At 41.3% G+C, this 24,452-nt stretch overlaps 1 protein-coding gene across 2 annotated transcripts; it reads right to left on the reverse strand.

Annotated features, from left to right (window-relative positions):
- Positions 1–212: 212 nt before the first annotated feature.
- Positions 213–24,382, reverse strand: GDAP2 (ganglioside induced differentiation associated protein 2). Of its 2 annotated transcripts, none has more exons than XM_053970005.1 (14): positions 24,289–24,382; positions 22,504–22,753; positions 20,804–20,943; positions 16,806–16,959; positions 15,173–15,261; positions 13,200–13,276; positions 11,997–12,156; positions 10,374–10,524; positions 9,382–9,458; positions 8,667–8,743; positions 7,977–8,116; positions 7,311–7,365; positions 2,356–2,499; positions 213–1,530 (listed from the first exon to the last, which is right to left on the reverse strand). In XM_053970005.1, exons 2-14 carry the CDS (start codon positions 22,677–22,679, stop codon positions 1,483–1,485), a joined length of 1,488 nt encoding a protein of 495 aa, XP_053825980.1. In that variant the 5' UTR covers positions 22,680–22,753; positions 24,289–24,382; the 3' UTR covers positions 213–1,482. The 2 variants fall into 2 exon arrangements, with proteins under 2 accessions (XP_053825980.1, XP_053825981.1); XM_053970006.1 differs by lacking the exon at positions 24,289–24,382 and adding an exon at positions 24,140–24,225.
- Between the last annotated feature and the right edge of the window lie 70 nt (positions 24,383–24,452).

Here is a 24,452-nt window from a genome sequence, read left to right on the forward strand (position 1 = left end):
GTCTTACACCACACTCCAAACTCTGACTGCAAACAGAAATCACGACATGCTGACCAAGAGAGATTTCTGGACCTGAAATCATAACCGAGAGATTTTTTTCCCTGCTTATCCCACCAGTTTACAGTATCTTTAAACAAGAGAGGGGTATAATTTCCAACCAGCTCAACAGGCATGAATAGCCACCTTCTAGGATATCCCACAATGACTTCTGCTAATGCTTAAATAAGGTAATTATTGCAGAAATGGAAAACGAGGAAAACGGAATTTTGGTAAAGAGAGAGTAGCAGATACAAGTTGGGGCAGGAAAGCAGCTAGAATTAAATAATGAAAACCAGACCATCATTTTCATATTCAGTAGCGTTGTGACATTCTTCCTACCAAGGATTTAATTCTTCTGCACTTGGGTCTGTCATCCCTGATTATGTTTTACAAGGGAGCCTTCTCCCTCCTCTTTTAGCTTTCCATGGGCAGCCCTGAAACACTTCTCACCTCCAGTTCCTCAAGTAACCTGTGGCTAAGCTCTCTTGCATATATCAGGTCTGTCAAAAATCAGTGAGTGTCAGTGTAACAAGAAATCAGAGGGACACTGACATCTCCAAGAAACAATCTCTGCCACCAGAGGCTGGGGTTGGAGCCATCATTTCCCCCTCCCCTCCATACAGAGTTTAGGCAGATGGCATCCACTTACACAAACATATCTGGCCACGGCAAAGGAGAACATAAATGTGTGCAGTTAGAGAAAAGAAACCACAAATGCTTTTCAGTTTTATTCTTACTGGGAGAGTAGTGACATCCTCACATGGTCCTTCACATCATCCAATGAAAACTGACAGGGACTTTTTCAAGGCTCCTAGCAGTTTATGGGACTAAATCCTGGAGTAATGTTGGCTTGGCTGTAGTGCTCTGTCAGCCTGCAGACATGGCATTCCCAATTCCAGATAGTTTTGCTGGGTCAAGACTAAAGTAATCAGTACTAACAGAAAGGGAAAGTAATCAGATGTGAAACACAGACCACATGATGAGTGATGTGTCAGGCTGGTACTACACAATACTTGTACAGACCAGTCAGAAATGGGTATTACAAACAGAGCTGGAAAATAGTAATAGTTAAAAATATGATCAAGTGCTTTTGATGGATTTCCCAGAAAAGAGAAATTCTCTTCAGAAAAATAATGTAACAGCTTCAAAAAACAACAATAACAGCAGCAATAACAACAAAACAAACAAACAAACAAATGCATCTAGTGATCTTTAAATCAGCTTTTCCATTTGATAAATATATTTGAAATAGTTGTACAGTTCACAGTGGCATAAAGTTCTCTGATTGCTTGAGTGCTTGAAAATATCTCATCAGTAAAAAAATACCAGAGCTGGGGGAGGAAAACCCTCTCTCTGAATTCTGTACATGGGTAAATGCACAGGTTTTGGCAGGCATCAGGTCATTGGATCCATGGGAAACTGGCAGCATCACAGGACTGCAGATCACAAGTCAGGGGATGGAGGATAAGAAGAATAGTAAGGCCCATTTTCCTGCAATGAGAACAGAATAAACAGTTGAACAGAAGTCTTCTCCAGTACACCTTGGTGCAGTGACAGTGCTGCAGAGGCAGAAATAATTAGGTATTAGGTTTTGTTTTCCATGGGTACAGTGAGTGCCACAACTCACCCAGTAGAGGACTGCGCTGGTAAACAAGCAAACACAGGCCTTGGTTTTGCCTGTGCTTTAAGCATAAGCAGAAAGTGAATGTTAAACTTTTGCCATTAAGCCAAAGCAGTGACACTAGGGAGCTATGGATGTTGGCACAGCCAGTGACCCAGACAAAGTTACTAATGCAGACACACAGCTCTGGCTACTACTTTGGAGTTACATCACATATTCTTTGGAAGGATTTTGCCAATGCAAGCCATATTCATGCCACCATTTGGTTAGAGACCTGAGGTGCAGAAGGGAAAAGGGTCCTATACAAAGGCAGGGCACCTTCTTTTCCAGCATGCTTGTTAGTATGTGGGGCAAGGAAGATGAAACACAGCTCCTATTTTTTTTTTTCCTGTCTGTATAAGGTGTACAGCAGCTAACACAAATTTTATCTTGTCCACAGGCTGTTAGTGTGTTATGTTACAGTTCTTGCCTGAAGAAGGGTAGGCTGCCTCTGCTTGGGCTGATGTGGACAAAAAATTCAGAGACTCATTACTCATAGAACAACACAGACTCCCCAGGAACCTTCCCTCTTCCTTCTCATTCTTAACAAGTGGAAGTCAGTCCCCTTGAAGTACTTGCAGAGCAGAGCAGAATGGGAGCAGCACAAGAACTGCTCTTAGGGCAGAGACTCATGGTGGCCACAGGCAATCACTTACCCTGGCGTCGTACTCGAGGACGAAAGGGGGAAGATCAATCTGTTCTGGGGGTATGGCTGTGAACAACTGCTGAAGGCTTTCCACATAGTGGATTTTGTCCTTTAGCCCTGAGACTGTAAAGGTTGTGAAAAACCATGCTGAGACCTGAAAATAAAACCCCACAAAAATCAATTAACAAGGTGCTGCTTCAAAACCTTCAAGTTCAATGTAATACTCCACAGTGAAACAAGCTCAAGCTGAACTTGAAACACTAAAATCATTGCCATAACATAACAAAGTCAGGAAGTATGCACCACTAATTGCTAGCAAGCAGTATCTTGAAAGCTTCAAGCTAATGTTTTCTGACTCTACACTCACTCCTCCCCAAATGCCAGCTTAAGGTGCCTTTCTACAGTCCAAGAGTGACAGCTATTCTGTCACTCAGAATTTTTCCTCAAAACCCCATCAGTATAGTGGCATGTTTTCACTCCAAGTTTAGCCAGTTCAGAAAATTACCTATTTGACTGTCAGAAGCATTTTCAACCATTTACATTCAAGTTTTCACTTGAAAGAAAGGCCAATTAGAGCGAGAGAAAGGGAGACTTTTGGCCTGTTGAAGATTGTACTGAAATCTCCCTCCTGCCTTGGGTTGTCTGAGTGAGCTTTTGTTTTATTACCTTTTTTATCAAAGCTTTATTAATTTAAGTCTACAAGAATAACCCTATCAACTTATTCTACAAGATTTTACTTTAAATATTCACACCTCTGTCTGGTTTGGGTACAAACAGGATAAGGAATTTTTGTTTCTGAAGACCAGTAAGACAGCAATCTAATCCTGCTTAGACTGACTGCACAAGCTTTACCTTTTCAATCCACCTTTTCCAAAATTAAGTACTGCATTACTTATTGTTTATCTCTTTTCTATTCTTTCCCTGGCAGACTGAAGGTAAAGAAAAAACCTGTTCTACAGGCCACAAATGCTCATAGTAGTGATCAATCACATGGTCCTGTGCAACCAGCTCTTTCTGACTTCATCAGACAGGTCAGAGCAGATGACCTCCAGAGTCCTTTACAACCTTGACCATTCTGTCGTTCTGTTTGATAATTTTGCTTTGACTGCAGGAAGTTAACAAAAAAAGAAGCAACACTGCAAGAAAAGCCTTGAGGTAAGCAAGAGTTTAAAATAAACTCTAAGATTAAGTCAATAAAAATTATCTGCCTGAATACAACATTAAAGAGAAACTCAGTTCCTGAAAACTGTCCTGGAATAACTGCGCTGCCTCCTCAGAACAGCTTATTTTAATGAGAAAGGAACAATGAAAAAGAGAACAGGAGGTAAAGAACACAACAGAACTTTTGAAATCAGTTAATTATTTTGAGGGCAAAATTAGAGACTTATGTTAGCAGAAAGCAGGGAGTCAGATTTTACTGGCATCCATTATTCATTATATTGTTCTAACAAGACCTCTTATGAGTGACATTAAGTGACAGTTTAATGAGTGAAAAATACCTTCTCAATCTTGCACCAAAGTAGCATAGATTTCAAAGTGTGTTATGAATGACACTCATGAAACATAATTTCTATGGATGTTTAATGTATAAAAGCCTAATAGGGGATATTTTTGCAGCCATCACAAAAACTGCTGTTGGGAAAAGTGTTTTTTCTTTTTCCCCTTCTTCCTCTCACTATTCAAGCCACTGCAGCTTGGCATTACCCAGGAACACAGAACAAAGGGAAGAGGGCAGAAATGTTTCTGGAGAATTTTTCTATTACTTCTATTCTTGATAATCACAGGTTATAGAAACAGTAATACAGGAGCAGCTGTTTTCTTATTGGTAACAGGACATGGAACTTTAAATTAAACCACATCTCTGTTAATGCACTGAAAGTAGAGTAAGTTATACCAGAGCAGCCAAAGAAAGTTAAAAATCTAGATATATGCTGAAGTTTCCCTTCATTTTTCTTGTCCTGATATTCTGAATCTAAATAAAAGGCTGTCAAAGTCACTCTGTCAAGCTATAAACCCACAGTTAAATGTATGAGATGTCTCCCACAAAAAAACCAGCAACACAGATTAGCTGTGTCTGTAATCTCATAATTTGAGCATACCTCATAGAGGAACTTACTAAAAACTGGGAAATTTTATTCCAATTGGAAGGATCTTGTGTAGAAAATAATCCTAAGTGATTTGCAACAACCTTTCCACTGGCATCTGATCTCAATAAACTGCTTTTAGGACCATTACAGAAAAACAAACCAAAAATTGTTCATGATAAATACAAAGAGTGTGATGATTATGAATATCTAATTTGAGTCTTTGGGTATGTCTCAGCTGTGAAACATTCTTGATTCACAGCCAATTAATGAAAACAGAATTACTCTGGGTGAGACTGTTTCAGATCCAGCCATTTATAGTTCAGTTCAGAATACAAGCTCTGAAAAAGTTTGTTTGGAGAGTTCTCAGAAGAGCTGAGAGGATTCACATAAAAATGCTTCCAAAAGCCCTTTATTTATCTATCAGCAGCTTTATCAAAACCAAGCAGGAGGAACTTTGCATGCAAGAATACAAAGGAACTTGTGATGGCACTTCATGGGTACCTTGATCTGAGGCTTGGTAGCAAAGTGCTCATGCAGCAAGAGCCACTCCAACCTACAAAACTGTTGACATCTATACTACGATTTCATGGCAAGCACAGCTCCATTTCACAGATCACAAGAACATGCAAAGCATGAGGAAAGGCAGGAGCACTGTACAAAAATGTGTGCACAGTGGCTCATTCTGCTTCATTTACTCTGTGCTTTAGGATAACTGCTCAACCTTCCCCCCAGCACACCAAACTCCATGTATTCTAGACAGGCAATTACCCTCAGAAAGCACATAGTTTATAACAGTTTCATACCTAGAAACCGAACAAAGAATCATTGTTGGCACCATAAAGTACATGGAGAACTATGTTGGTTTTCTAGGGACACATGGTTTTCCAAAAGACATGATGAAAAGCCTCTTGATCCCTTTTAGCCCATAAATCAGCAGAAGCGACTCTAACAGATGGCAGTCATCCACTGTGCTAGGATTCAACCCTGCTGTGAAAGGGACAATTGATACCAGACATTTAAGATCTGTGTACGAGGGTGATGTGTTTGGGAAGTCACATGAATGTACAGACCTTCCTCCTGAATTTGAGGCATGGGATATTTCCTACTACTTCTAGGGACGTAAGTAAGTAAGTAATCCAAATAGGAAGATGAATATGCCAAACATTTTTGAAGAAATTTGAAGCTTTTGGGCTAGCAAGCTTCCATGGGGACAAGAGTCTGGAAAGAGCCAAAAAAAAAAAAAAGGAGAAAAATCATTCCCTCTTAGCAGCCATCTTCTTCACCATGCTTTCTGCTGCATATTCCCCATCATGTTTCATAAGCTGATTGTCCATGCAACAGTCAGAAGCAATCCTGCTTGCCTTCCAGTTATAGAAAAGATTGGCAGAAAGACATGGATACACATTCTCTTTTGCCTCCAGCTGTGCTGCCAGAATAGGATACAAACCAATACTATTTCCAGCAACTTAGAGAACTGTGTCTCTCACCCTCCCTGCTTCCCACCAACCATCTGCTTTGCCTACAGATCTGTTGAGTCCCACTGCAGTTTCCAAAAGGACAGACAAGATGGCAATAGACACCAGTGAGGATGAGTTGTCATCCTCCAACAACAAAAAAAATATTTCTCAACTAAATAGAAATATATAGGAAGAGAGAAGGGGGGTGAAGTGCTGCTGAGAATCTAAAACACTAGTACTTCAGTACTTCCTAGCTTCAGCTTTTCTACTCAACTTTGTGACCTCAGTAATGTTCTATGCCAGCTCCTACATTTTTATGAGCATAAGAGCTGGAAGCTCTAATTCTAGGACACAGACCTCTGATCTGTATCCTGTGGGAGTAACTAATAACCTAATAGAAACTAGAACCTACACTGCTGGGAAGCCTCAGTTTTATCTCCATAAAAACAAGGAAGCTCCAAGCCTCATGGTGTCCCAGCTGTGCACAGGCAAAGAAAGTACTCTTTGGAAATTTAGCAGTCAAAGAATTCTTGCTGAATATGTGCAAACAGATGTGTTTTTCCGGCCATATAATTTTCTCAAATTTGATTGATGTCAGCAAAAAGCAGAATAAACACAGAGGTTAATCTGATGTGAACATGGAGTATCAGATTTCTGTTTTAATTGGATAAACAAAAATTCTAGGAAAGGCTGCTGCTGCCACTTAGTTAATCTGAAGTACTCATACTGCTGCAGTAGGAGTAGTGGATGTGAGGTCCAGAAGGGAACCAGCTCCATCTTCTGTTGCCCCACACAGATCCCAGCCAAGGGTAATAACTTTATGCATGACAAGTTCAGGTTTTTTGTCTCCTGATGGATTAACAGGATTTTTTCTGCACTCCATCAAAGGCATTCTTCCCATCTTTCTTTGCTGCTCTCCACTCTAATCCTGACTAATCTCACTGCTGCCTGAGACTGCTCTCTGCCCTTCCCAGGGCAGCTCTGAAGTGACACACAGGACACATGTGATACCTCTTGTGGTGAAAGAAAAGGTGAAACATCCAGGAGATGAACTACACAAAAAAGAATTCCCTGAGTGTTTGGTCATGGTTCATGACCCTGCCAGCCAGACAGCAGGAAAAATGACATGTTGTTTCCCTTTGAAAGAAATATGATTCAAAGTTTCCACCTCTCTCTGGTAAGAGCACACAAAAACCTGAGCACAGACAGCATGCATGGCATCGGGGTTCAGCTTATCACAAAGGTTGGAAGATTGCAGCTAGATCAAAGGTGGGATGAATTTCAAGTTCTGACAATGGATCCAGAAGATTCTGCCTAATTTTGGGAATCTTCTGTACGTCTCCATGTTCTTTGTGCTACAGGCTTATGTGCTACTCCACCAAGATTCAAGATACACTTTTCTTTTGGAAGATTTACCTTACCTTTGAACGAAATGTTGGGTGGACAAAATACAATGCCTTCAAGTTCCTCTTGTACCTGGTTTAGAGAAAGAAAAAAATATTTAAAAGTGAATTCTAGCTAAGGTCACCTACACAAGCCAACTGTCAAAAGAGACCATTTTTCTTAAGTGCCTGTGATATAATTTTATAAAGTTAGATCTAACTTAAGGGCAGACACCAAAAAGAAAATGTAAAGGGAAAAGAAAAAATGGAAAAAAAAGCAGAATGGTTATTTTTCAATTAAAGTCATCACAGCCTTCAGTCTTTCAAGTAGGAAGTCAAAGAAAGTTAAGGACAAATTATGACTGCCACTGTTACCCAAACCTCTCCTCTCACAACCAGCAACACACTATAACAAAGCCAGGCTCCAAAAGCTCCAGCTCTGGATTGTGGCAGACAAGACAACCAGAGGGCCTACCTAACAACTCCAGAGGGAGACTGCAGAGGACTGCAGAGAACTTCTGGTTAAAAAGATGGACTTGAGAAGGAAAGAAAACACCGCTTCCTTCTTCTTGCCTTTGTTAGTTATTTAGGTCTTTGTCCTAGCCAAACTTTCAAAAATAAATGGGAAACCAGATACAGGGAATAACAAATATTTGCATAGCACAGAGGAAGACCGGAACACGTTCTTTTCCTATTGACACTCACTTGGCATCAACAACATCATAGAGTTTCTTCAGGAAGTTAGAGTCTAGTTGATTGTAATCATTTGTGAGTGTATGGAAGTACACCAGGACATATTCCTTCACTGCAATATGATCCATGACATGGATGAAATACAGAAGAGCCTGAGGCAGAAAGAAACCAAATTTATATATGCGAAGAACTCTTTCACAGTTGCACTACATCTTAATATACTTGTTTCATCTAAAAATCAGGAATCATGAGGCTGGATGGCATTACCTTTCAGCTACAAAAGCAGGGCCAACATTCCAAGTCTTCAACCTGACTGTAATAACTTGGAAGTCTTTTATCTATCTCACCTCACAGATGGAGATACATTCTTGCTGTTTCCCTGAAAAACTACATTTAACTCATTATGTTTCACTTTTCAAATCTTGGCACTTACAGAAGCATGGTAACTCTCCTTCTTGAGAAGAAAAAGGAGTCCATACAAACCTGTTTTTTCTAAAAATAGCCTCCTTGAAAAGTGTCAGCCCAATGCACACATAGCTCTGTAAGGGTATACTTTTTCATCCGCCTATAAAAATACTTTCTAGTTAACATCTTAAGTCCTAGAAATTATGTTTCTAGTATTAAAACTGAATTATCCTTATAATCAGACCATCCAAAACATTCATATGTAACCTACACAACTCTAGTTTTACAGAGCCTTACCTTTTCCATGTCTATCAATGTTACTGGGATATTCCTTCCAACCACCACCATCACAGTGCGGCCACAGTTATCTACACCTACAAAAGAAAGATGTCTCAACTTCACTCAGCTACACCAGATTTTGTAGCTGAGCCCTTTCAAACCAGGAAGAGCCTCAGCTCAGAACTTTTGCAATGCATCTGGTTTCCAACAGAGGAAATATGCTTAGTTACTGCTCTCACTGTACCAGCACCTATTCTGATCAAAAACCGATGTATCTGAAAAACTTAAGGACTGCAATTTTATGTTGGCTGTATACTCCATATTTACCTAAATATCAAATAATAACATGGTCTTTATTTTAAAAAGCCCCTTCACTTGCAATTCTACCACCAAAGTAAAATTCTTCCTAGAAACTGGGCTCTGAACTCCAATGCACAGATTCCCAAAGCACGCCTCATGGAACTCCTGCAGCCCACAGAACCTTGTCTAAGGCAAACAAAAGAATTGAAATTTGCAGCTACTGAGCAGAAGGTATCACACAACCTTGGTATTTACACAAAGATAGAGGTACGCTCTGCATTTTCATGAGGCCTAAGAGACCAGCCAAAGTGCTGAACAGATTTTCTCCAGAAACACAGCTATGCTTTCAGCATGACCTATTGTATATGCAAGTCCAAAGAAAATATTTTTAATTTAAGACAACCCAGATCAGTCATCAGTACCCCAAACGTACCTGTCTGGTATAAAGCTTTAAGAGAAGCAATGTCAGAAAGGTCTTCAGCTCTTGCCTGACACAGCCAGCGATTATAACTAGAAAGTCAAAAACATCTGGTCAGATCTAATCCCCCTTTGGATTAGCAGTACAAGCCTGAAGAGGTATATGGGAAGGGAAGGACAAAACAAGCTTTTTCTGACTGAGCCCTCTCTGATGTTGCTGTTTTCTGACCTATGGAGCAACTACCAGGTTTTATAAGAAAGAAGTGTTAAAAAATAAAATTTAGTGTCTTAGTTACACACCTAATGACTTTCACTCAGGCAATTAATACATATTAATATATATCAACTAGTAACTGTAGTGGCATTGCATTTGGGCTGAAAAGATCTCGGAGGTTTTTCCATTTAAACATGTCAGTGTTTAAAAGACAGAAAAAAAAAAGAAAATTCCCTTTAAAAGCCTAGATGTTGAACACAACGATCCAGCAACCAGTTTCATGAACAACTTAGTGCCTCATCTGACAAAACAAGCCAACACTGAGCCTTGAGATGTGCCCAGCATGCAATTACTGTCTAAAGAAGTGATCAAGCACATTAGGGTTACCAGGGCAGGGAGGAGGAGAAAGCCTGAGCCTTCTTTTATTTATCAAATGGAAGAAAAGTGTTTTGCTATCTGCGCAGAGCCTCAGGAACAAGTGGGCAGTATCAAAAGCAGGGGAATCCCACAACTAAAAATGATGACAAAACAGTGACATCTTGTGGCAAACAGGTAAGGCAGCTGGCTGGATGCATTGAGTGTGCTAAAGAGTTCATCACAAGCTTCCCTTTTTCTCCTACTGCCCCGTCCCTTCTCCTTTCAGGCCAAAGAGGCTACTACATCAATCCAGGGTGACACCAGGCTTTACCTGTATTTGCTTGCTGTAAGATGAGGCTTTGCAGATAACAAAACCATAATTCATAACGGTTGGTCATAACTAACACAAATATTCATATGAACAAGCAAATTCTCACTTCCTCTGGTGTTGTTTCTGCAGTGCTGCCTCTGACAACTGTCCCTGAAGGATGAGGCGCCTCTGTTTATCAACGTCTCCTTCCATGCGGGCAAAAGCATGGGACCCAATGAAAGACAAATCTGCCTCCAGACCCTCTTCATCTGAAGCATCTGCAGTAGAAACAAAGATGGTATAAAATGTTTGGGCTGTGTTCAAAACAGCAATGCTGCTGCTGAATTGGTACATGTCCCAGTGAAACAACACAGTCACTGTGCTACAGACTAACTGGTGGACTAACAAAACCCCCAAGGTACCATGATTGTGGCTCTGATACCTCACCAGTACCAGTGGCAGATCACAGCATGTGATTGAGAACCACTCCCTTAAAGTGTTGGTTTGCCTGGAAACTAACTGGGAAGTCCTAGTCATCAGTGCATAACAAAGGATTTACTCTCCCAAAAAACAAGTTCTGGAGAGAGTGTCTTCAGCTTTACAGTTATCCTGCTTGTCAAAAGGGGAAAAATTAACATGCAGAGGCACAGATGCTGCAGCTTTATTCAATTTAGAAGCTGTACTGTAGAAAGGGCCCATTGCTTGTATCACCGACAGTGCTGTAGTGATCTGAGTGTAGCTATTTTTATAGTATTGCTTACAACGTGACTGGGTGATGAAATAGAAGAGCACAGGCTCAACTCCTGGGGACAATACCAGAATGCTCCACTGAATTGATGTCACCCAGGCACGTTGCTAAGACTTCTAGCACTGTCTCTCTGGGCAATCTGGACAAGAACTGAGTTTGCCCTTTTCACATGATATGCTATAGTAGTAATGGAACAAGAGTGCAGGATTCCACTATACAAATTCACTCCTACCTATACAAATCCAGTAATTTCACAAATTATTAGCTAGTGGTTGAATATCTCACACTGATCAGCCACAGCAGCAAATATCAAATATTCAGCCTTATCCCAACTGGCTATGCAAAAGCAGAAAATTGAAATTAATTCCTGGTTATCTGCTTTGGCTGGTTTAAGGTTGTAAAACTTGCACATCACTGTTTAACAAGTAAGGCAGAATGTGTCTGCTCCGTTATTTAATATATTAAATTGCTTTGCTACATGTATCTCACCTCCACCCTGACATCTAGGCAACCTTTTCACAAACAGACTTTCACTGAACTTTGATAGACACCTCCAAACACTGATCTCTGGGTTCCTCTAGTTATTTTATATCTTTCAGGGAGTTTCTGCTAGTTTTCATTGCCCATTTACTAGTTGGATGCACTGTATCCCGGCTGTATTGATACAATCCAAGACAGACCATTAACCATAATACTTTTTTCAATTAGGGGCTACACAAGATTCTGCAAGAACACCTTCAAAGTTCCTAATCATTTTGGGAAAAAAAAATTTACAAAGGGAACAAACTACCCACCTCTTCCATCAAGAAAGGAAAAGACAGAACAGCTCTACTGCAGATACTGCTGGGGAACACAAGAAGCCAATGAGGCAGCTTGAGAACTGTAATCATTGTAACCTGACTGAGGTGAACTGAGGTAGGAAAACATTTGTCTTCTTCCTTTTCTGCTTTTCCCACTGACTTTCACAGAGATACTTATTCCAAAGTCCAGTTCCAAACTCACCATCCGGAACGCCTGGCTTTTCAGTAATCCTGATCTGCCGCTCTGGTACTACTGGCTCCCCTTCTGCATTGCCAATATCTGCAGGGAGGTAAGGCAGGGATTGGGCCTCTTCTTCCAATGATCTCGGAAAGTACAAAGGCAGCAACTTCTGGTAAGTGGCCTACAAATAAAAAAAATGTGTGAAGGGTCTATCACACATCTGTGCTCTTTGCTTAAACAGCATCTGCCTTGTAGCAGGGAACTTGTCAGCAGTTTAGAGGCATTGCCTCCCCCAATGGTTACTTTGGGTTGTGAGCTGAGAATACTTTATCAAGTAACCCTGATAAAGATTAACTTTTTGGTTTTTTTTGCCACACTGGCAAATGAATTTGAGAGGACTTTGCTAAAACCTGCATGAACTCAGGTAGATTGCAGATACTTTAGCTTTGTAACGAAGTTAAAATATGCATGGACAACAGATTTGAGCAAATGTTAAAATATACCACTACACAGATCATCTTTAGTGATATGCCTGGGAAAAAAGAAAAAGCACCAACCAAACAAGAAAATCCCTCCCCACATGAAGGAAAATAGGGAAAATCTCTAGAGAATGTATTACTTCATGGGTTCTCTCCAACTGATTAGCAGTTTTATGACCCCCAACAAATTAGTTATTTTCCTTATCCATATGCCCTAGAACTTGAACACAGTGTGGGTGTTCTGCACAGGAACAAGTTCGATGTACATGGAAAGTCAATATTCAGACTGTCTGCATCTCTCAGAACACAGATCATTAAATGTCAAGTTTGCTATTCCAACAAGCCAGCAAGCAGTGTTTCAGATCTTTGTAGGTGATCTGTAGGGATGCTGAACTGGCCCTCTTCAAGCACATCTTTGTGTAAGGAGGAAATTTTGTGTGAGAAATTTCCTTTCTGGCTAACAGATAACATCCAGCACAACTGCATGCTTATCACCTGACCTACTGCTCCCTGTCCACAGCTCAGCAACACAGAAGCCAGAAGCAGAAAGATTCTCAAAGTGTCCATAGTGACTGCTAAGAGTGTGAACAGTTCTGGAAAAGAGGCTACGCTAAGAAGGAAGCAGAAGGATGCTACAAGACCAAAAGTCTATGTGTGATCTGAAGGGGAAATCCAAATCCAGCTTTACTACTGCAGAGAAGATCAATCATGCCCAGGAATTTTGGTGGAATGAATGCCAAAATACCTCTTCAAGCTCAGAGACAGCAAACACCACTTTCTCTAGAGTCTCTCCATGAACCTCCAGAAACCTCCTAACTGTGCCTGCAAGGAAGCAGATTACATGCAGTTAGCAAAACAGGAGAAATTTACACACACAGCTACAAGTGAGGAACTAGGAGTGCAGAAGAGAGATACATTTCTCCTCATACTAAATAGCTCCATGGGCTGTAGGCAAGTGTGGATTAAGTGGTGGTTTAACACACCAAATGAGTTGCTGGGCATATTGGAAGTTCCATCTCCACTCTCTCCTGCTGCTGACTTTAGAGAGACACAAATAGAGAATAAATCTGATTTTAGCTTACTAGGCATTCCTTAGACTGTGAAATGTGATTCAATGGCCCTGAAATATCAAGCCAAATCCTTCCTTTAGAGAGTCCTGTACAAATTGCTAAAACCGGACATTCTGAGAACAAGTTACTGTGCCCTAAGTTATCAGCAAAACAATATAAGCAAGCTACAGCAGAAGCTGATTCAAGACAGGCTCAGCAACACAAAATTTCTGGGGTCAGCTGTGCCAAAAATATATAACATTTCTATTTATAAATCATGAGAGAAAGTGTCCAAACAATTTTGTTGGTATGGGAGTATTTTATCAAGTATCATACAGACCTACAGAGACAACAGAAGACAGCAATAAAAGAAGTTATTTACGGAGAATACTTTTTTTGGAGTTCAATAAACAGCAGAGGGAAAAAATGAGCTATTTTCAAATATTTCCTGTGTACTACTGTACACAAATTCCTGTGTAATCATCTTGACCTGCAACATTACTTTACACAACAAATGCAGTTGTGCAGTTTCACAGCAAACAGTTCTGAATACATGTGAACATGTTAAAAAGCCAAAAGAGATGGGGGAAAGTAGGAACCAGTATATACAAGAGGATATAATCTTGTTTGAGTATTTTTCTATACTTTATTTTCAGCATAGGATGTTTTCTGACTTGCTTTCAGTGATCTTAATTTTTTCTTTAATATAATTTCCTCTCAAGAACAAGGAAATTTGAAAAGTTTTAGCAATGCTTCTTAGTAAGAATTTTCATAAAACAAATAACAAATAAGCATAAGAATAATTTCCCCTTGTTTGTTCTGAACTGGCATGGTTTGATGGTTCTTATTCTGGGACACAGTGAACAGCTGATTTCACCATTCCCATGCCACTCTTGAGTTTACAGACATCTATCACACTCCCTTCAAGTCAGGTATATTCCAGTCTGAAAAAGTCTTGAGCTCATTTCACCATTTCTTGCCTTTTTCTATTCTTATTGACCTCCTCAACTTCTCTACTATATTCTTTTTGAATGTGCAGCTTTAAAGGGTGAACAAAGCACTGATTGATTGCAAAACATTCTTAATTTTGTTGTGTCTTACTCAGCTTGCTGTTTTGAGCTCCTCTGAGCTGTTGTTTTCATGGAAGTATTATCATCTCAATGTTTTGCTGCCTATAATCAGCCCATCATTTTGCATGTGAAGGCAGAAGCCTGTAGGAGTGGGTCAGTGGGGGAAGAATATCACTTTACATTTGGATGCGCTGATGACACTAAAACAGCAGACGAAATCCACTGTTGCTCAAGTCTGCCTACAAATATTCAACAGTAAGGCCTCATCTTGGCTCTTCTGAACAAACTTTAATTACCAGCAAACTCTCTCTCCTCACTTTTAGCATCTTTTCCAGGTTATAAATTAATACACTGAAAAATGCAAGTTCCTGAACAGATTCCCATGGATCTTTACTGATGAGATCCCAGGAATCTTTACTGAGAGAAAGGATAATTTGTTTTTATCTTCCATCTTCTGATCAACCATGGAATGCCTTGCCTTTTTACAGGCTCTAATGAACCACAGACCCCTAAAAAAAGGTTTCCCCATTTCAAGAGCAATCTGTCAGAGGTAAGTGGCCTACTGCCACCCAGTTTATGCTGTTTTCCAACACACTTACGCAGTGCTATGTGGGTTGCATCCTCCAAGGGGTAGCATCTTTTCAGAGTGTTAATGACACAAAATCCTATGGAGCACATTGCCTGTTCCCTGGAATCCAGAAAAAGAGAAACAAGAAACAAATGAATAGACAGCCAGGTGCAAAGAAGATGTCTGTCAGGGCAGTAGGGAGCACCATTAATTTCTTCCCTGACTGATTACTGCAGCAGTAATCCTCTTTCAGGTTTTTGCAGGAGGACTCTTCCCTGGCAAGATGCACACACCCTCATTAAGTGGAGAAGGAGAGAACCATTAATTACTCCTCACTGGTTCATCTGGTGCTTGTTTTCAGATTTCTCCTTCTACCTCAACTATGTTGCTCCTACAGTTCTTCAGATCCTGAATGAAGTTCTTCTCTCAAACTCCCTGCAATCCTTGCTCAAAATACTTTTGTTCCTATTTAGAACTGACAGTAAGGAGAAGGAGGGAAAAAGAAGGTGCTCTTCATTGCACACACACTCCTGTTTCTTCATCTGACCAAAGATTTTGTTTTGTTAGAGGTCTGGACACAGGCCAAGGTGGCTTACTCCATCTTAGGTATGATTAGACAACCATCAGAATGGAGTGACATGTACTTTAAGATCAGTAAGATGCCTTCAGCACTGAGCCATATTTTCAGAAGAATAAAGCACAGCTGTTGCCAACAGTAATCAAAGGGGTTTGAGCAAGCTCAGAGATGGTAGACAATTTCACAAACATCAAAAGTTACTCTAGAAAACAAATTGACTGAGAGACGTTCAGTGTGCAGAAGTATAACAATTTAAAAATAGTTTTTAACATGTTTCAATCCAGGCCTGAAGTTGCTTGTAACTTCTGAGCTAGACCAAAACTGGCACATGCTAAAAACCATAGCTGTAATCTTGTGCTTGAAACAGTTACTATTGCGTGGTAACACAAAGTCCAGCATTGGAGGAATTGATCTCCCAAACCCTAAAAAATTGTTAGGTACGCTTTCTGGCATTACTCTTGCTCAGGTGTATTTTGTGACTGCTACCACTACAACACTGTCACAGGAGAAGACCAGAACACAGAAAAATAGGAAGAAAACCCCTGTTAGTTAAGAGGAAGTAGAAAAAACTGCAGACGAAAGGGGAAAAAACTACAAACCTGGCTGCTGCAACTGTAGATTTAGAAGTAACCTTATAGCCTGACCCAGAATTTTAGCTGTCTGTTGTACAAGGGCAGAGAAGCCAAACACACGAACTGACACAGTCAGATCTGCTGGTGGGTGTGTCCCCATGGCTGCAGACACACATGCAGTTGCTGCTGGAGCAAGCTCATTTAACACTTGTTGCAGAACAGAACCCAAAGCAATTATTAATGTTTCTCCTTTGAAGAACTGAATGCTGCACAGCTCTAGCTACCCTGTTTCACAACGTGAACCAGCTCAGGTATCTCTGCACATTTTATCTACACCACAGCAGCGATAACCTAAGGCATGAAGCACTCCGTGAAGCCACTGCTGTTTTCGTGTCCTTAACCAGACACATCCTACACGAGAAGACGTTCTCAGAGGTGAGATCTTTGTGCAGAGCCGAGTTTCCAGGACAGCTGTGCCCCAGATGGCAGCCCCGTGTGAGCTGTGCAGTGCTTACTTGGCGAGCTGCAGGACGTTGCGGTAGCAGCTGTACAGGGAGCTCTCGGCTGCTGTGCGGTACCGGCTCTTGTACTTGGGCCCCACCGTGTGAATGATGAAACGCGCAGCCAGGTTAAATCCTTTCGTCAGCTTGGCCTCGCCTGTCCTGCAGCCTGCCATAAATTAAACATCAGGGTGAGTGTACATGTCATGGTAAGAAAGGCAGAAGTGTTCAAGCCCTTGTCTTCCTCCAGTCAGACAATTCCACTTCATACATAATGTTTCAGACATCAAATATTAAGGGTAGCATCCGATCTCATACCAGCTGCTTAGCACCTAGTCAGGCTGAGGAGGTGAGAACTGGGCTTGTTCCTCTCAATTTTAAATCTATGCATATAAATACTAACTAGATATTGCTAGAAATTCTGTCTTAATTGCAGTGCTTACTACACTACTTACAGAGTAAAGGAAGAAATGATTTAATAATGTTCAGAGAACGAATGCACAAGTACACCATACATCTAGCAATAAAAAGAAAAGTCTTTCTGAATTTACAACTTGGTTTGGGGAGACTGATTTTTGGATAAAAAGACTACAAGTCTCCTTAATCAAACAAACCAGTAGTTGGCAAAGCTATTAAAACTGAATAGATAACACACTTGTTTAATTTATGCTCCCAGAATGAGGTAGCTTGCTTTGTTTTGCAAGCTTCTTCATGTCCACAAGGCAGACATATGATCCTCATGCAGTTCATACTCTCTGGACAGATTAGTTGTCTAGTCTCAAGGAAAGGAAGTTCAAGCAACAGTTTTAATTGTTCCTTTCACAGCACCCTCCAGTTACACACTCTAGGAACAGATTCTGTGTTTGAAGTCTGGTTTTCCTTCAGCACATGGAAGAAAAGTCTACTAAACTTCCCCTTCTTCACCTAAATCTAGTCCACTCCAGGTCTGAACAGCTGAAGAAGTACTTCTAGTCTCTCTCTTTCCCTACCCTCAAAGACATGTATTTTCCAAACTTCTTTCTTCTGCTTGTACCACTGCACTTCAGCTTTCTGATCTGACTGAAAACCAGTATTTTCATTGGATTAGCTTTCAACCTGATCATCTTATAGGTTGCTGGTGGCTACAACAAGGAATGAGACAGGAAGAAGCAGCTGCAGCCAGTGTTCAGGCAGCAGTGCTGCAGCAGCTTGGTTTAAGCTGCCCACTGAACAGGGATGTTCATCTCTCCCACTCCACTCTTTCCTCATAGTGCTCAGGCAAGCTAGCAGCATGCATGAAAGCATAATTTATGGGAAGAGACACTCCAGGTTGAGAATCTTCCTGACCCAAAACTTCAAGCATATCTTTTTAATGGCAACCACACACTGCCTTGAAGCCAGCATCTTGTAATGTTTTTGATCCAAAAAATCACATCATTAGCTCCTATAGACCTCTAGCGTGTTTTATCTGGGTTAATCAGAAGGAAGAAAACACCATACTAAAACTAAGCATACTCTTCTGAATTCCTGCACAGCCTCTAAGACAGCTCAAGAGAGTGCTTAAATAAGCACGATATGGAAAAAGGAAAGCCAAACTGAAAACAATGTATCAGACATCAAGTTACTTTTCTTCCTCTGCGGACACTCACAACCAGTGAGGAACAAGCAAAGGTCTGTAGGAAAAACTTGTGAAAAAAAGAATGAAGGAAGTTTGATTGAGGTATGGTTGTGAATTCAGTAGGGAAACCAAAAAATTCACAGAAGCAGATGTAGCATTGGTAATCCTTAACTATACACAGATCACACTTCAAACTTCCCAATGCATTCTGCCTGGAGATGTCTATACAACTTTTAAAACTAAAATGAGCAGTAGGTGTTACTCTTATTTTAAGACACAAGGTGAGGAGAGCTGCACAAGTCAAGGCCTGTGGCAAAACTGGGAACAAAGTCAAGGTCCTATTTTTTATCTGATAAGATTTCAGCTATTAGAATAGCTTTCTCCAAGTTTAAAATGGAAACTCTGAATCGTCTACATTATGTGTATGGCACAGAAAAAGCGTCACCAGAGCTATAAGACTTCTGCCACAAAAGGTCTTTATTAGACTGCAACATGAATTTGTTGATAAGCAAGCTTCTATCAATAGCACTTCATCTTCAAGCCTGCCCCTGGCTGTAGTATTTCTGCACGAATCAAAACTGATGCTGCCCCCAGGAACATACAAGTTAGCTGAGCCTTAAAGAAGGCACAGGCCTTTGAAGAGTCAGCATGTCACATGCTTTCAGATCATGATTTTTCTTAGAATCTATGAAATGTGAATGTATACCGAGCAGCAGGAACAAAGCAGGAGAGACCTAACTGAAAATGCATTTTACAGCTTTAGAACATAGGCCACGCATTTTCACCTTTTCAGCACATTCTCCAATGAAGAAATGTCAAGGCTGAGTGGGAAAGAGGGCAGAGGTGACAAATGAATCCTAAACTGATTTTTTAACTAAGCTCTCCATCCACTTCTCATACTGTGACAAATATACTATGGGTGCTCAAATGCCAAATCTGAAACCCAGCCTCTCTTTCCTCCCCCACACAACATGTCAGTAGGGTGTCACAGAGAACTGATTTCCATAAAGCTCTTGGCACAAGATTAAAAGAGAAGTGTCTTCATAGGGAGTTGTGAACCTGCAGAATGCATTACAGGGAGAAGACATAGTGTTTTCACTGTGGTAGAAGATGCAAAACTATGCATAACTCAGCAGGGTAAAAGGGAATTTAAGAAGCTGAGCACAACAACTCCCTACAGAGCTGACAGATCTCAGACTTTAAGACTCCCTGAAATGCAGTCCCTCTCTTCCCACCTCTCAGTCCACACAGTAAGTGTGTTTTAGAAGAGTTCTGGCATATAAAGCAGGGTCCTAACTATTCTAGAGCGCCTATGGTATTTTAATTTTCACCCACAGCACAGACTGAATTTTCGCTCTGTTATAAAATGGTTACTCTTCCTCCTGTTTAATTTCTAGGTTACTCAAAAAAAGCAAGCTGAATCAGCAAAGGATGATTTTATAGAAACAGGATTTCTATTCAATTGTAATTTAAGCTACTGAGAGTTTATATTAGAAATATGGCTCTTCTATATCCATTTTGTTACTATGAAAGGAGATGAAGCTGTTATCCTACTGAGTGAGCAGTACCACACAGAGACCTCAAAATTCAGTTCAGTACCATAGTTCTCAGAGATGAGAATTTTTATCTGTAAACCATATTGGACTTCTGTATGACCCTGGATAACTATAAACTCTTGTTCGTCACACACAAAATAAGGAAACTCTTATTCCCAGTGCCTGTTAGATGAAAAAAAAAAGGCTGAGTATTCATCTCCCATTATCAGCAACAAACTCTGTTAATAAAGACTCTAGGCAAACCTCATCCATTTCTAGAATAGCCTTGTATTAGGGCTTCTCTTGTAGTTTTCCAATAAAGCCATTTGTTGTACACAACAGACAAACAAGCCAACCAACTTAAGAAGTCACAAAGACTTTATTTAGACATACAATGTTTTATCAATCCATCTATTAATATCGTATCTTTCTGAAAGACTGTGTGTATATTAATATCCTGAAAGAGGATACACAAAAGTGCATGACAGAATCCACTTAATTTCTTCAGTGGTAAACTTCAGCTTCTGTCTTTCATAATGTATACACACTGAACAGGATAAAATCTCAAGATGTACAAGACTGGTCCCTTGAGCACAAGCTCACTGATTAGCTAACTGCTCAAAGTGGCTTCAGACAGCAATGGGAATTACTGTATCACAAAGTAAGGGTTCATCAACTCAAATATCTGCCACAGACTTTCAATTATCTGTAATGTTAACAGCAAAAAGAGACTAGACTGGCAGGTGTTTCCCCCATTTTTTTCATGTTAATACCAGCTGCTGGGGAAGCTCTGCCTTTTTCGTTTGTGCCCTTATCCTGCTGCTTTGTACTGTGCAAGGACAGGAGATTTCAATAAGATAAAAATGTCTCTGGCCACTTACCTTTGAGCTTCTGGAGCTCATCCTTCAGGTCAGGCCCAGCATGCATGAAAATACTTTCAGACACCGGGTTCTTATCCGTGAGAGTCTCATTGCTGGTGTTTACGATGGCTGTGCAGTTCAGTAACGCCACATCTCCTTTCCTGAGGAAACAGTTTATTGTAGCCTGAATGTACAACTGAGTAGGATATTCTCAAATCAGTACTGACAAGCAAGGAAATGCCAAGTTACAGGAAAAGCATTAACAGGACTCCAGTGCCCACACAGATTAGTGTACCCTGACATGCTCACCAAGCTGAATCACCCTTCACCTCTCCCTGATGAAGACAAGACTGCATGCAAAATGTCAGTTCCTTAAAGAGTCCCATCCTCAGCAGTAACTTAGGGATGTTTGTAGAAAAGGGAGTGTTGTAGTTGTATGTAGGACAGCTCAGGCAGCAAACATGCAAAGCAGCTTGTTAAACTGATGGAGTGTAACAGTTCCAAAAACCCACATATTTTCTCTTGGGGATAAGAGGACAGATCTTGTGTTATATTACTTTCAAAACTTAAACAATTTTTTCAATATACTTTTTTTTTTTTTTTGCAGACAGACTATCCAGGTCACCTTACAGCTGCTGTTCCTCAGACCACTGTGGGTCTAGAGTGATGCTGCAGCTGGACAAGTTTTCTTCTCTTTTGCTCCCAAATTGTGAACCGTCAAGTTGATCATGTTTATTCTGCTCTCCAAAGATCAGACATGCAGAAGATAAACAAGTCACAGATGCATAAGAGACAATGGACTAGCAGAACTTTGACCTGCTTTTTGTCACAGCAGCAGCCATCAGGGATTTTGGGATCAAAGAGCATAGGAAGGGAAATAAAGATTCCCATGCACAAGGAGAAACTAAACAAACAGTTGAAATTGCACACATTTGCCCAAGCTGTAAGAGATGTTTAACCTTTTACTCCTCTCTTTCTTTACTCTTTGTTTCACTCCTCTCTTTCTTTACTTAATTGAGTTCAGGAAACCCATGAACAGTCCCATTTCTTGCATATATTAACCAGAAAGAGGTACAGGCTGATCCCTGAATCTGCATCCCTGAGTAGTCCTTCTCCCTTCACGCTGATTAAGTTAAGAGTTATTCATCTAAAGAGCAGGCTCAAGTATCTGAGTTACAGGAAAGAAACACTGGTGGAGTAAGTACAGCACACTATAGTTTATCAATAGATTTTGGAAGAAAGTCATGGAGACAAAACATAGACTGGAGGAAGGAGGGGCAGGAAGAGCCAAAAGCAAGCCGCAAGAATCACAGAAAAGAAAGAAATACTGATTTAAAACAGAAATATGAAAGCAGAATAACACCAGCAAATACAGAAAAAAAGCTAATTGACAGCAAACATATTTTTTCAAAAATAAAAACCTCATATCCAAGTGCCCAACTAGGTTTTGATACTAAGCATACAGTATCACAGTAGGATGTACAGCTCCACTCTGCTGCATCAAGGACTGCCTATAAGCACAACCTATGGTGGAGCAAAATCCCAGACTTTCAAAGATACAGTGAACAAAAAGATTATTTAATTCCCAGATCTGAAACATTTGATTCAAGAAAAGAGGATTTAGAAGTTTTATTCTACAGCAGTGATCATTTCATGAAAATATGCATCCTGCACTAAATGGAGAAGTGATGACTGACACACGAGAGCCACATTGAACTTACCACAAGATTACTTTTTCATTGATGTCTTTCCTGTATGGAAAAGGTGATCTAACATCAACTTGAGCTTTTTCAACAGGACTTTGGTGACAATCCAGCTGCTTGGCCTCATAGGCATCAGTCCAGCCTGGCAGACTATCAACATCCACAAACTGGGAAGGAGCACCCAAGGGATCCATGGAATGGAAACAGCAACTCCCTTCCTCTGCTAACTTGTCACACTCCAATTTTTAGGAGTGGAGTCTTCCAGGTGCTTTAAAGAAAAAAAAAAAAAATCAAACCAGGTCACCAGCTGTTCACTAAAAGTAATTGTCCCATAGAAACCTTTCACAAGACTGCAACACAATAACAGCTAGCAGACAACAGGAAAACAGATTTCCCACTCAAACACTCCCTCTTTTGTTACCTGTATGCAATAAGGCCATGCAGATACTCTCAGTGAGACAAACCTCTCCCAACAATTCAAGGTGAAAACACCATCTCTACTAAACTGATCCAACTGACTTGTGATCTTGCATTTTGGAAAAAATAGCAAGAACGAATTTCCAAGTGCAAAGAGGAACTCAGTCTTTATGAAAAGTGTTATTTCTTTATCTAGACAAAAGCAAATTTGTAGCAGGGAATGCATAATCTATTCTTTCAGAGATACTGGTAAATACTTATATAAAAAAGAAAAAAGATAGAGCTTCCCAAACAACAATGCCCCTAACCCCCCAAAACCCCAAACCTTACAAAGAAACCAACAAAATCCCTCCCTCTCCCCGAACAATAAAGCCCTTGCAGTTCAGTGAATTCTGAACTGCTGCACACAAGACTTACTGCACATAGCTCTTACAGCCATGCACTCAGGCACAAAACCCCTTCACCCAAATCAGTTTTGCAAGAAAGAGTAAAGCTGTAAATTTGAACGCTGGCCCAGTGAATTTTAAGACTGAACTCTGCCACATGACTGATTTTTGAGATGACACTGGTTGCCAGATGAAGGCTCAAACGTGCCAATACTCACTTTTCAGCTGCCAGCAGGTAACAATTTGGCTCCTACATTTCCATAGAGACTACTGAACTGCACTAGTGAATCAAACTAGCGCAAACATACCCACGTAAGTAATTTCAGTTTGCCACATACACACCCACTACTTAACTCCTTTTACAGGTTCATAATTGATAATAATTTAAAAACGATCGCGCCCACAAGGAGTAATTGTGAACCGCGACTTATAAGTACACTCATTAGCCCGGGGAAAACAGCACAACAAAACAAAACAACCAAGTATCCAAGCTCACATTGAGGGCTAATAAAGGCTGACACTAGGACAAAGATAGCCGTAAGAGCGTCTAAGTAAGATTTACGCTGGGATAAAAGGCAATAAGGGAGAATGGCAAGGTAAGCGTGGCTACACTGGCCGCAGCCAGGAGCATCTTCCTCCTGCTGAACAGCCAAACCCAGGGGTCTGGCCAGGGCAGCAAGAGGCAGGCGAAGCGGGGCGCGCAGCTCTCCGGGCTCTCTCCCCCGCGATCGCTGTCGGGCCCTCCCGCGACGGAGGCGGTCCCGAGGGGTTATCAGGCTCGGAAAGGGCCACAGAGCGCTGCGAGCGGGGGTCGAGGCCCCAGTACCCGGAACGCAGTGCTGTGCCCGTACCGGGAGAAGAACCTGCCTCTCCCGCCCCACGGCTCGCAGCCGGGATTCCGGCACCGCGCTCCGCCCGGCATCTAGCGGCCCCCGCCCGGCTCCATCCGCGCCCGCCCAGCGCAGGCCGGGCTGTGCCCCCGGCACCGCACCGCACTCACGGGCACAGCCGCAGAGCCGCCGTCAGCCCCGCCCGGACAGAGGGTCCCGGTCGGCGCCGGTCTGGCGACATCACCCAGGGCAGCTCCGCGTCTGCCGCGCTTCCGCTTCCCTTCCCGGGCGGGGCCTCGGGGCGGTGCTCGCAGCCGGGCCCGCTCTGACGCAC

The sequence above is a fragment of the Vidua macroura genome, chromosome 2 (genome assembly GCF_024509145.1).
Source record: "Vidua macroura isolate BioBank_ID:100142 chromosome 2, ASM2450914v1, whole genome shotgun sequence".
NCBI lineage: Eukaryota > Metazoa > Chordata > Aves > Passeriformes > Viduidae > Vidua > Vidua macroura.